This window comes from Apium graveolens, chromosome 7, assembly GCF_009905375.1.
Source record: "Apium graveolens cultivar Ventura chromosome 7, ASM990537v1, whole genome shotgun sequence".
Lineage (NCBI taxonomy): Eukaryota > Viridiplantae > Streptophyta > Magnoliopsida > Apiales > Apiaceae > Apium > Apium graveolens.
The window spans coordinates 182,631,843-182,646,464 of record NC_133653.1 but is presented as its reverse complement, the minus strand read 5'-3'; the positions used below and the strand labels follow the sequence as shown (position 1 = coordinate 182,646,464).

At 30.3% G+C, this 14,622-nt stretch overlaps 1 protein-coding gene across 1 annotated transcript; it reads right to left on the bottom strand.

Moving 5' to 3' along the window:
* Nucleotides 1–2,726: 2,726 nt before the first annotated feature.
* LOC141671925 (exosome complex component RRP41-like) lies at nt 2,727–9,295 on the bottom strand. The gene is made up of 7 exons (XM_074478371.1): nt 9,072–9,295; nt 6,330–6,408; nt 4,552–4,654; nt 4,331–4,451; nt 3,920–4,008; nt 3,296–3,445; nt 2,727–2,985 (listed from the first exon to the last, which is right to left on the bottom strand). The coding sequence occupies exons 1-7, from the start codon at nt 9,208–9,210 to the stop codon at nt 2,896–2,898; spliced, it is 771 nt and encodes a 256-aa protein (XP_074334472.1). The 5' UTR covers nt 9,211–9,295; the 3' UTR covers nt 2,727–2,895.
* Nucleotides 9,296–14,622: the final 5,327 nt, after the last annotated feature.

Here is a 14,622-nt window from a genome sequence, read left to right as displayed (position 1 = left end):
TATTAATAACTTTGGGAATCCCGTATAAATAACCTGATCAGATCGATTCGTTTTTGAATTTTAATATGCGCAATTCCCTCGACGCTTGAGGAAACTTTTATATCTTTTTTACATAATTCTTAACAGGCTTAATTATAATTTAAACCTCTCAAGTATGTTTTAATGTACACTGGCACTTTTAAATAAAAAAGTTATACATATCAACCTCTAATATAACAAATACAAAAATCATGATCTATATATCATGACCTTTATTTCAGCCAAAGTTTGGGATAAGTTTTAGGATTTGAAAAATATTTTTTCTTTCAAAAGTCTTAAGTCAATTTCCCATCAAACACATTAACCTCTCATGTATTACATAATATGTATTTGTTTAATTTATTTTCTGGGATAAACCTCACACGATACGGAGCTTTTACGATTTAAGAGTGTCTGTTAGAATAAGGGTCAAGATATACACATTCGATACATACATTAGGTAAATATATACAACTTTTTTTAAGGGTCTATATATACGCATCATTTTCAAGGTTCGGAGCTTTCGGAGGAGCCCAACTTTGCATGGCTGAGTAGGTCTTGGTGAAAAGTGGAATCAGATGATATGATTGCTGGGTCCAAATCGGAGACAGAGGTGGAATATTACTGGCATTCGATAAGCATGGCTGCACGAGGACAGTGGCTGTGATGTTCGAGCCTCAGGTCTAGACCTCGACAAAATCATTTTTTATGGTTGGGGTGAATTTGATTTTGATAAGAAAATTATCATGTCACGGTTTTAAGCCTTTAGCTCTTTATATCATTGATTTCTAAATAATTTAAACTATCTAATAATGTTCTAAATTTTAAGAATACTAGTTTACGGCCCGTGCGATATACGGGTCTTAATTAATATTTATATATTTTTAATTTTATTTTTTTTAATTTTATTAAAATGCTATATAAATAATTAAATACTACATAATGATTATATAATTATAATTTAATTGTGCATAATTTCAAGTTAGGTACAAATATTATAAATAGTATATGATCTATGAGATTTTATTCATAAATAATAATATAAATATTTGTTATTGGTAAGATTTGAATCTGATAACTTATATGTATTTTTATAAATAATAATATAAATATTTGTTGTTGACGGGATTCGAACCTGAAAATTTGTGAAGTGTATTTTTTTAGTATTTGAATCTAACTCCTCTGATTATTTGATGAAGAAAAATATCTAACAGTCGTGATAGAAAGGGATAACCAAGATGAGGGTTAACCAAACTACAAATTATACCTCATTCTGGTTAGTATAGTATACTAGCATAAATCCCGTGCGATGCACGAATTCCCATTAATATTTTAAAATTTTATTTATCAAGTTATATTATATTTTAAAAATATTTATATAAATATATAATGATTATAAATTTATAATAAAAATAATAGAATAACATGTGGTCGTAATTTAGTAGAATAAATAGACTATTTCTAATATTTTAACAATTTAGTATCTTTTAATAATAAGATAAGTTGTATTCATAGTTTAGTAGGATAAGTATACTATATTTAGTAGTAGTTTAATAATATAGTAGTTTATTAGATATATAACACTATTTATCATTTTTGTAATAATCAAAATTAGGGAATTATCGTTGAACCAAACCGTTGAACCAAATTATCTCTATTCCGGCTATTATAATATAGTATAGATACTAGCTTACGGCCGGCCTGTGCGATGCACGAGTGTTGATTAATACTTATATATTTTAATTTTTTTATATTACTTTATTAAAATTCAATATAAATAATTAAATAATATATAATGATTATATAGTTATAATTTTAAGTTAGGTTCAAATAGTATAAATAGTATATGATTGCTGAGATCTTATTCGTATATAACAATGTAAATATTTATTGTTGGTGAGTGAGATTCGAATATGAAAACTTATATATATCTTTATAAATAATATAAATATTTGTTATTAATGGGATTCGAACCTGAGAACTTATATGTATATTATAAATAATAATATAAATGTTTGTTATTGACATGATTTGAACCTGAGAACTTGTATAGTGTATTTTTTTAGTATTTAGATTGAACGACTATGATTATTTAATGAAGAAGATCTGACGATCATGATAGAAAGGGATAACCAAAATGAGGGGTTAACCAACTACAAATTATACCTCATTCCGACTAATCCAGTATAGTATAGATAAGTGATTCAATAATGTTCTATATTGTAAATAACTCTTCAAAAATCGTTAAAGCACATAGGAAAAAAGATTTAAACAAATTAGAAATGCAAAACTTTAAAAAGAATTGGATTGTTTTGTTTATGTATATATTCAAAGTAATTATAATTCTACTGTTTCAAAAATATAAAATTTAAACTATCAAACTATAAAACATTTGAATTTCTTAGCAAAAAAAACATTTGAATTTTAATAAATATGATAAGTTGCAAAACTATCTATAGAGGTGAGAAATATATAAGAAATAGTTCAAATATAAGAAAATAAAATGTTGATAGAGAATAAGATAATAACGTGTATGTGTGTGGATATTACTAACCCTATTTCTAAGAAGCACAGCTTTTTTTATTTTATAATAGATTTTAGACAGAGCATACTTCTTTATAATGATTCGGGGGATGTTGACCACATTTGTGTGCGATATGATATGAAAAAACACAGAAAAGAAAATGGGGAGAAAAGAACCAACCATGTCAAACAAAATGCCTATGATAACATTTAACTGAACTAGCAAAATCCAGAAGTTAGGGCCAATCCATATTTTAGAAAAGGACCAAAAAGAAGATACTAATGTAAAACTGATACTAATGTAAAACTCTATGATCTGTACCAAAAGTCTGGCAAAAGAAAATCGCTTTCACCCTACTCCTGTGTCGCAGAAGAAGATTCTTTCAGGCATCCTCTCATTACCTCTCCAAGCTTAGAGCAAGCCAGAAGGCAAGTTTCCATAGCCTGTTCAATAAAACTATATCAGCTTACACCTGATAACAGTATTTTATCTATTTGCTAAATCTATCAAACCCATACTGTATACTGTGCCATTCTATTATCAAATTTAAGATATTTAATCGATATTGATGAACATATTTACAAATGTACAGTCATGTGGCAACCTCAGGAATTAACTTCTAAACTGTATACATGAAAGAGTATTAAACCACATTAAACATTCACAGATGCAATGAGTGGAAAGCAAAATCCTATCAACAGCTTCTGCATGATAAAGCTTTATATTAATTAAATGAGTATTAAATAGTCATACCTCATGAAGTTTTTCGGTTGACCATTCCCCTGAAATGGCAAGCTGAGTGATCTCATTACGGGATGCCATACTAGTAATCATTAGGCCCCCTTCCTGATAGCTTTCTTCCTCAGAAACAGGATCAATTACAATGTTCTTCCCAAGGCAAGACTAATGGCCAAAAAAGAACATGGGAAGTTAAAAGAACAGACAATAATATGCAAAAACCAAAATTCCCAACTTGTCTGCTAACTATGCTTACTGTAGCAATATATAATTTTAAGCTTAGGTGTCCAACTTTAGTGACTAAGAAAGCGTAGATATCTTGTGCACAAAAATTTGAGTTACCCAATATCTCGTCATTTGGAACATGCATAGCGATATTCATTTTTTGGGTTTATAGGGATAAGAAAACTGATGTAGAAAGTCCAGGGTTTAAGAATTTAACTAATGAGTAGTAGCGGTTGCTTAATAATCATAGCAAAGATCTATAAAGATGGAGACTCTATGAAAAGAACTATACACATGCAGATTTGTTCTGCAAAAGTTGTCTATAAGAACAAAATTTTAAAACTAAACCAATAAGTGATATAAAGATTACTTCAAGCTTAATTAGGAAATAAATGAGTCTATCAGCGCACTAACCACAGAAACTGAGCTAATTAAGTCATACAACATGATCCCAGCATCTGCTAAAGCAAGACTAGCACATGATATCACCACAGGAAGATCACCTGCATATGGTAAAACTCATTATAACACCAGTTAATAAACTAATGTGACATTGAAGTACTATAAACAAATGGTGCTATTACCATGCAAAGTTGCACATTTCAGTAAGTTTTTAGAGTCAGTTCAGAAATCTAGTACAAGATTGAGCTGTTTGATTAACATGCTGAAATGGTCAAAGTATGGAAGGAAAACAGGAAGATATCACAGAACACATTTAAAATATGTTGGAATCTGTAGGACTACAAACTCATGTTTTCATATTGTACTTCAAACATATTAACTAAAAACATAACATTGCAATCGAATACAATATGCAAAACTTACTGCCGCCAGATTCTAACACCAATGCAAAAACATCAACAGTTGTTTTCGGGAAAGTATCCAGTATTATGGCACCTTCCAGAGCTTTATGTAGCCTAGCTGAAATCTCCTTACAATCTGAGACCTATAACATGTAAATCTTCTCTTTTAAATTAATAAGTTAAAAGCAATACAAATATCAGAAACTGCAGATATACATGATTAAAAAGGGGCTACAAAATAACCTGCCCGCGTGTAGGGGTAGCAAAAGTTGTATAGCTGACATCACAATTCAGCCGCCCTATGTCACTGTACATCATTGCTTTCTTACTTTCCCTAGGTCCAAACCTGAGAAACAGAAACCATCTCCATGATTCATCTATAGTATGACAAACAGAATCAATTTATAGAACTAAAAGGGGTTAATTATCATATAGGTCACTTAGTACATTTTAAAATATCAAATGAGTCGCAGCGAAATTTTTGGTCTCAATTAACTCAAGTAAAAATGTGTATCATGCTGTTAAATTTTTCAAAAATCAACGCCAAAATAAACATTTTACGTTAAGATGTTTGACGTGTTATCTACGTGGACATGTCATAGTCCTTGACACCACGCTGTTGTAGCTATATCAGCCGGTATAGTCATTAAAATAGATGTTTTTGTGGTATAAAGAACCCTAAAAATCCAACTGAAAATCATGTATATAGGCGGGTATAATCTGAAATGGACTCCAATAAGGCACAACTAGCCATCAGAATGCCACCTCATCTTCTTCCGTCATTGCTTTTCAAATTATTTAACTGAATGAAACATGACATATAAATGGTTTAATAGAGACTAAAAATTTCGCAGCGACTCACTTGATATATTGGAGTATACGAAGTGACCTATATGACAATTAACCCGAACTAAAAGAATCAAATTTTACAAGACATTCAAGTCTTTAGAAATATGATATGAAATAAGTCAGTAATTTTTTTGCTCAAAAAAAAGCACTTAAAATATTTACAGTAATAAGCTTTAAAATTTAAGTGAAATCCAATTCATTCTGAAAGGAAAACCTAGTGGCCATAAATTTTAAAATAAGCTGGAGAAGGCCTTCATTAAGAGTGCAACTTTACAATTAACTGTGCAAAACGAGTTTGGGGATATTATCTAGGGGGTTGGAAGCTGTTCGCCTTCCATATTCAGGGTGTTTTGGGTGGTCCAAAAGCCAACTGTCATATTGTTTGAGGTCCATAAAGGAAGCAAGGTGATCTATCCCAAAAGTAAATAGCTGTTCAAGGGACTAGGATTAAAAATATCTAAAAAATGTTGATATAATCTTATTAATTAGGAGATATAGATCTTAATAACGAGGAGTTGGCTGTTTGGGAGGTGCGTACTGCACACTTCCAAGTATTAAGTACTAGCAAACCTCATTCACTCCTAGTCAGAATCATATATTAAAGATGGAATTTTGTTTATGATTCTGCAAAATTGTGAAACCCCCGAAGCAATCAAATGAAATACAACCATGAAATCAGATAAGCAGGAAGCTAAATATTAATGATAGGATTCCCATACTAGACCCACAAAAGATGATTTTGTTCCTGACATGGCATTTCCATTACTAAAAAAATATTTCATTCTGGTTGTTGCCACCAAGTCTCTTGCTCCTATTAACCCCAGCCACAAGTATACAAAATAAAAATACCATCAACCAAAACAGCAGGCATGTATACTGTATACGTGTGTGTGTGTGTGTGTTTGTTTGTAAGCCAGACATTCAGACAATGATATCACAAGCCTATAGAAATCTTCATTGTTAATCTAAATGCAATATTAGTGATTGGAAACCCAAAACCGGGCTTAAAAAAGATGATTTTATTCCATAAATTTACAAAATAAAAATACCATGAACAACAGAAACAGCAGGCATGTATACATGTGTGTGTTTTTGTAAGCCAACAATGATAACAAGCCTACAAAAAACTTCAGTGTTAATCTGAATGCAATATAGCGTGGAAACCCACTTACACTGATACAATGACTTTGGTATTTCCTATTTCCGCATAAGCAGATCCCGACGCTGAATTTACTGCACCAGTCCTTAAAACTGCAGATCAGTAAAAAACGGTAAATTAGTGAGCAAAACAAAGACAAAATATAATCATAGACAGTAAAAGCACATATTAAAAAAAAAAGAAAAAAGGAAAGTATGGTAAAGAATATCTGCCATGTGAATAGATAAACAACTGATAACTATTGGACAACCATTAGTTACCGTATCCAATGGCAGGAAGAATCAGGACTTTCAAATTTTCATTATCTAAAGCAGCATGATTAGACAAATATGAATATCTATATATTTACTGAGATGAATGTTCGTGGTAGATAATAACTGCATTCATCTGCTACTATAAATGTCAGATTTTAGAATAATGAGATGAAGTGTCAGAATTGGGTCCGGATCCTTTTTGCACCCAGCAAAGCAAACAAGTAAAGTCAAGAACATCATTAAGTATCAACCGAAGAACATTTTCAAGTTATTCATGAACCACAACTTCAACGTGGAAAAAAATATTTCAGACATGATTTAAAAAACATATAATAATTAGGAAACTAGTTTTCTTTAATAAATACAGCAAACCTATTGGCAATTATACTGTTCCAAAACAATTAGAGAGCATAAATTAATAAAGATATACAAGGTGGAAACATTACAAAATGGTAAATGCATTAGAATATGTAAGAATTTCTGGTCCTATTTGGTATATATCTATCAGAAGAAAAAAGGTTACTCGTTTATGTTAAATAAACGTGTAAAATTTATGCTTCTAACAAACAAAACCACAATTATGTTAATACTATCAGTTAAATTACATATTCTTATAAATACTTATATCAACCAAACGCACATAGAAAACAAGTAATTCCTATAAATAAGAAGAATTCAAGAACAAGAAAAATTATGGAGAAATTTATGGCAACGGACGACAGAAATTAAAAAATTTAGGAAAATACACAACTCTTTTTAAAAAAGAAGTAAACTTGGATTTCTTTCACAGATGCACACCTCGAATGCACCTCAGCTATTGAGGGCAATTAAGGCACACACACCTACATCAGGTTACCCCTAAAAAGCATGGTGAAGTGGGTGTGATACTTACAAATCTCGCCTGTAAGAGCCATTACAGCACTGGGTCAAATGTCAAACAAAATGGTTGTTTAATGGCTTTGTTTTGAATTTGGATCATATTATTCGCCGTTGTGTTATCACATACTATTACAATTCATTGCCGTATATACAAATGTTATAAGATTTACATTTAACTTTAATATATCATGAAATACAAGCCCCTGAACCTTGAACAGTTGTACCTCACCTCAAGCTAAAGTGCTAAAGTCGAACACCATTCTCTACGTTTTATAATACAGATTCAAGTCTTCAACTAACAAATCACTCCAGAAGGGCGTAGAAAACTCTATGGCACTCGCCATTTGCAAAAATAAAATATAGGGAGATTTTACGCAAAATGAAATGAAACAAGTAAATTTAATATGTGTAAACACTTTGAAATTGTACTGATGACAAATTTGTTCACATTAAGAAGACTGTTAATGTCAAACCAAATTAAGTCCACGTTTGAAAACGGACCATAAGGTTTCAGAACACAACAAAAATGTATACTAGTAGTTGGTAATTGGTACTATGCTGAGGACATGATTTGAAACAGAAAACGATGAAAAAGGGTTGGGGATTAATCTAAGAAATGAGTTCGTAATTGGTGGAATTGGTGTCTTTGGTTCTTGTTGCATTTAACTATATCAACTACCAAACAAGAAATAATTAACCTTTTACCTCATTGTATCAAAATAGATATATCATCAAACATATAATTCATAATTAAAAATATTAAAACAGGTGAAAAATGTTTAATTTCATTGTCATTGTAAAACACATAATTAAACAAGGGTGTAAACGTCTTCTATTTAACCACTATACAATTATTTTTTTACCAAAATACCATGATTCAGAAATATGATCCAAAAACCACATTCAATGCACGTTGCATAAGCATGTACAATTTGTGTATCACATGTCTCATATGCGTATCTAATGAATTTTTCTGTGGGTATGTTTTAAGTAATTTAAGTATGTTTATCTACCAAATGCGCATTGCGCTATAAAGTTTTAACTCAATTTTCTGTAAAAACTTAATCTTTGTTCTTTTCTAGTGTCTCATAAACCAATAAATCTTTTAAAGCTTGTTTCTTAAATAAGTTTTGTTTGCTCAATAAACATCCCGGACTTGAGCACTTCGCACTTGAAGTAAATCACCAAACTTCCCGTCCAACCAATCGGAAGAAATTCAAATAGATTCTTTTATCCATCACATACATATTTCTCATATGCATAAACCATGTAACTCTGCATAAACCATGCAACTCAATACCCGATTTCTCAATTGTGGTATTTCGGTCACAGCTTGTTAACATTTTAATAAGTAGAGCATTTTTACAGCAATCAATCCGCTTAAAATCGGACAAAAAAACATGCAATCGCGAAATTTACATAATGAAATGATACATCATATGCAATTAAAATAACACATATCCATCAAAAACAAAAAATATTAGGAGACGTATGTATGAAAGAGGGAGAGAGAGAGAGAGGGGGGAGGGAGAGATGAGGGAGGGACGGAGAGAGAGAGAGGGAGGGAGGGGGAGGAGGGGGGGAGATAGAGAGAGAGAGAGAGAGAGAGAGAGATTCTATACAGGCAGGTCGGCACTGATTGAAACGACGGCCGTCAGGGCGAACCCAATCGACATCAGTAAAGACAGGAGGCTTCTTCTTCTTATGAACATTGGGGGACGGCGAATAAGTCGACGGAGTTGCACTACCTTTTCCGGCCATGACGACTGCGATTAGTGAAACGAACCAGAGAGTGTGTGTATTTGTGTGTAACAGTCTCCTGTCTTAAGTTGTTCTACTGGGACAGGTTTTATACCGTGTAGAGTATGTAAGCTGTATTGCACTTGGGCAAACACCGCTCAGTTTGGGCTTCCAACTCAACCAATGTAGGCTAGGCTACTACTAAGTACTAACCCTCAAATGGGCCTGTTAATTTATAATCCACTAACTGCTGGGCCTGTTACACATATTAGTTGTCTCTTGGGGCTCATTTGTTAAATCTGAACAGAATTTTCTGAATAGTTAAAATTTCTGAATCAATAATAATCTGAACAATAATGAATAAGATTGTTTGATAAAATTATTTAAATTTCTGAATGATACCATTAACCTGTTTATGGTTGAGTGGTTGATAATATTCGATAATTCTTCTTATTGAAAGTTATTTAAATTGAAATATATATAATTAAAATATTTTTTTGATAAGTTAAAATTTTATCATTTTGTAATAATTAGGCAACTTTAAAAACTATACCGTAAATAAGTACAATCACTAATAATCTTAAGATAATACAACATATTAAAAATAAAAATATTTATTTAAATATATATATATATATATGTGTGTGTGTTTTTTTCAAGAGAGAACCCTTTTTATACCTTGATTCTATTATAAAATTTTATCAAATTTATTGCTAACGTAGAAAGATGATTATATATTTAAATATAATAAAATGTTTAACAATTGAAATTTGAAAAAGAAATTGATTTTAAATTTGATTTTATTATGCAGTAATTTTGGATAACTGTGATTTTACTACAAAACCATTTTAAACAATTTAATCAAATTACAATTATTTTTAAATAAAAAAATTGTGCAATTTATCAGTAATTTGGTAATTAAAATTTATAATTATATATGATGAAAAATAAAATAAATTATGTATTTATATTTTTAAATAATAGTTCATCTCTATATAAAAAGTACTTCGTGTATTGACATCCCCAATATATATAAGTTTCAAAGAAAGTTTACGTATTTTTCTATTTTAATTCAAATAATTATACATTTAATTATTTTTGATTCATTCATAAGTAATTTAAATTAAACTTTTATTTTCTAAATACAAAACATGAAATTTAAAAATTTACAAACTTTTTTAGCCACAAAATTCACTACATGTGTTTACATACTACTAAGAGGACAAGAAGATTGTTTTTTAATAAAAGATGAATAATATTAAGTAAAATGACAAAATTTAAATTGCTACATGAGAATTGAAAGAAGGTGACATAAATATAATTTGACTGGTTCAGTGGAAATTTAAAAGTTCACTCGTCCAACACTTATTCAGGAGAAATCCAGTCGTCCAGATGTATGAAATTTTTATCAAACAATCTGAACAGATGAAAAAAGATTGGTTCAATTCATAATCAGTCATTCATCTGTTAACAAATGGGGCCTTATTTTAATCATTTCCTTCTAAAACAGACTTGAAGGATAGTTTGGTTCAAGTAGTGTATATCGGAAATAAATAATATACCAACTGTTGGGCCAGTTTCACATTTATTTAATTATTATTTTAATTTTTTTTCATGATTTTTTTATATTTGAATATTTACAATTAACTTAAATAAAGGTGAAATTAGTTAAATTAAAGTTGATTCACTATACTCCTCCCTGGTATAAAAATATATAGATTATTTTGGGAGTTTGAAAAATGAGTTTTCAATAAAAAATTGTTCAACCAAATACCAGGTATGAGATCGATTGAGCAAAGATCATATCTGATTCTAGAATATCACGAATCAAACTATCACTATATGATTTTATATCCTACTATATAATTGGCGTCAAGTTAAAGTGATTTGGTCATCAGGATTATGATTTTATCTTGTAGAAAGTTTGATTTGGCTGATTCAATTTTGAGAAATATGCCAAGTGGTATGGAGTTGAGTTAAAGGAAAAGAAGTGTGTTCCTGTCACTGGTTTGTTTGATATAAAGACACTTAATCAAATTTAAAGTTTGATAAGGATGGACAATTGGTCCACATTTAATCCGTTGTGGTTGGTTCCGTTGTGGGTGAGGAGAGTTTATATAACTCCATGCCAATGCTGGAGTTCATGAAGGAGATGAAAGCAGGGCAGAAAAAGATTCTCAAGATTGTTGAAGTTGTTGTTAAGCAAAACTAGTGGCTAAGAGAGATGGTGGTCGGAATGGAAACTTTTGCATATGGTCCTTCTAATGGTATTATTACTCATACTCCTAGATCTTGTGATATTGATGATATGGTGGATGTTACTGTAGCTCTTCTCAAGAAGGAACAAGCAAAGGAGTTCACTGCTGACAAGGACAACAAAGATGAAACTGAGAAGACCGATGTCCGATCTTAAGTTTTAATAAACTTTTAAATGATAAAGGGGAGTACTTAAGAAAGTACTTGAATTAGTTAATTTGAATTTGATATTTTTTAAGTATCTGGTTTTTGAACTAAGTGATTAAGTTCATTTTTTACGTGTGTTTTAAAGGTTGTTTATGTACTTGGTGATTTAGTTAACCATAAGTATTATCAGGTTTAATTTGGATGATTGATTGTGTTTTTTCTAATATATTATTTATTTTTCTTAAGTTATGATCTTTCTGTTTATTGCTTTAGATATAACTATGCTTAAGATAATTATAAACATGTGATATATGATTTAGGGGGAGTATCATATATTTTCCTAAAGGTTGTGTAATTATCAAAAAGGTGAAGATTGTCAGATATTGAGTGCAGTTAAATATAAAACAGAGGGGGTGAATGTGTTTCTTTAAATTTTAATTAACTTTGACAGTGTTTGGATTAGATTGAACAAAACATATATGAATTTTGTAGAGATAAATTGTTTGGCAGTAAATACATAAAATAAGATATCAAAGCCTCACTTGATTGTATTAATCAAATTTGTTTTACTACAAATCTGTGTTATTAGAAATAAGAACTCAGTTACAAACCTTGAGAGAGAATCTGTTTTCTTACTTCTAAACTAAGAACCCGTGTATGCTTTATAGACCAACAACAAGGGTTTACAAAACTTGCACTAAAATGTACTAACACGGTTTCTAAAGCTATCTTGTCTAATTTCTTTTTCGGTGCTAGCAAATATGTGCAAAATCTTGTAGGTCTGTGATCATCCTTTGTCAAGTGAATCTTGACCCTTGATCTTGTATTCTTTAAGCTGCTTTTGTAGTCTTTCCAGTTCAGTGAATGAATTGTTTGTTGACTGATAATCTTGAATCTTGAATTTGTCTGTATTCTGAATTATGAGATAACTTGTCGAGATCTCTTTTATTCTGTAGAGATGTCACATATTAATAAATATAATGACTTGTCGATATCTTGAGTTCTCTACATGTGTCTTTGACTTGTCGAGGTCTCCAGTTCTTTATATATAGAATGACTTGTCGACATCTCCAGTTCCTACATGGGCTTTTTACTAGTCAACATCTTGAGTTCTCTACATGAAGACTTTAACTTGTCGATATCTCTAGATCTTTACATGAAAAAATGACTTGTCGATATCTCCAGTTCTCTACATATACATTTTGACTTGTCAATATCTGAGAGTGAAATCTCTACATGAAGAAATGACTTGTCGATATCTCCAGATCTCTACATATATATTTTGACTTGTCGAAATCGGAGATCTCACATGTAGGTTGACTTGTTGATATCTATTGAAACTTCTCTACAGGTCATCTTGGACCTCTCGACAATCTTCTTGATATCTCTTGATCTGTGACTTGTCGATATCTGACTTAGAACATTTTTCCTAAAATAATATTATTCAAATTTAAGATGCTATATTTTTCTCTGAGTCATGATCAAGAATTGATTTTTTCCCAGAGTTTATTGCTTAGCTTGAAGGTTGTTCACAGAAAATCCTCCAGTCTAATCTACTTACATTTTTACAGACTCGAGAAATATAATTACAGAATACAAATATAAATTATCATACAACTTATCCTCACGGATGTCAGTATGACTTAGTCTTGTTATATACATGCATGTCTTGCACAACAGAGATTGATACCCTTATGATTTTGATGATCACACTATTAGCCAGCTTACAACTTATCTTAATGATATATTAGCAAACTATTTGTAATTTATACAACTGTTACTAACTTTATCTTGCAGAAGTTAAATATTAATCTATCAGCAAATTGACAAGATTTTGACAGGTTTATCAACGAGCTTACACTTATAGCTGAAAGCTATTCATGATAAATCAGAATTGCAGTTTACAAGGAGATTAAATAGGAATGATTTTTTGTAAGGACTCTATGATATATCTAACGTGTCTATATATATTAGAGGTCCTCAGATATTCAAAAACTTTTATTCAAACCATTTTCTATTTTCTATTAAGTTGTTTATAAACGTTTTCTTATCCAAACAACTTATTTCAAGATTGGTATTTTATTTAAACTAAAGATATTCTTTCTAAATCTGTCTTATCTTTAGTTTAAACATGTTTCTAGATTATCTTAACGTTTGAATTAAAACAAACTAACCGCGAGACTTGGTCAAGATCGGAAGTTGTGTGTTTATTCGAAAATTAGCTTAATCTATAAATACACTTGGGTATACTTGCTTTTGAGATTGATCCATGGAGTATATACCATATCATATGAAAAAATACAACTTGCATTCATTGAATATTTTTTTATATGAGCTCTAATTTAATTACGTATATATATACACATAGAGTTCATAGTTTCGGTTGTAATTTCTATTAAAACTTGTATTGTTCAGGGTGTAACATTTGTTGATGAGTAGTTGAGCTTGGATAATAAGGGTTCAAGAAGTTAGATTATTAGAGAAGACTATACAAATTTGATATAGGATTGTTTGGTATACGACTTAGAGGACAATTCACTCAAGGGTACAGCTGTTATCAGCAAGCTGATATCATAAACAAGGGATAAAGGGAAATATATTATTGAATCTTGTAATCGTATCATTTCAGTGATTAATAATATACTAGCCTATAACCCGTGCGATGCACGGATTGCTTTTAACATTCGATAATTTTTAATAATATATTTTATAATATAATTTTCAATAGTTGAAAAATAAATTGAAGAACATAATAAGTTATAACAATATATGTTTTATAATAATTTGAGACTTGACTGAAAATAAATAATATAATATTATATGTTGTTCACGGGACTCGAGCCCTGTAGAAATTGTTAAAATAATGAATATAAAAGTTTAAATATAATAAGCTGTTGTCGGGGTTCGAACCCTGAATCCATGAGAGCAGTTTAAATATTAATATAATAATATTTTATTATTGTATCCAACGGTTCTCATCTTTCTGACTTTAGATCTGACGGTTGTTATTTGTCGTACTAAACAACTGTA

What these genes read in the sequence shown, in the direction of transcription:
- LOC141671925 (XM_074478371.1), bottom strand. Translation starts at nt 9,210, where the DNA reads ATGGCCGGAAAAGGTAGTGCAACTCCGTCGACTTATTCGCCGTCCCCC. An exon ending in ACCAAAGTCATTGTATCAGT is followed by an intron (nt 4,655 to 6,329) that starts GTAAGTGGGTTT and finishes TCTGTTTCTCAG; the next exon opens with GTTTGGACCTAGGGAAAGTA. An exon ending in CTACCCCTACACGCGGGCAG is followed by an intron (nt 4,452 to 4,551) that starts GTTATTTTGTAG and finishes TACATGTTATAG; the next exon opens with GTCTCAGATTGTAAGGAGAT.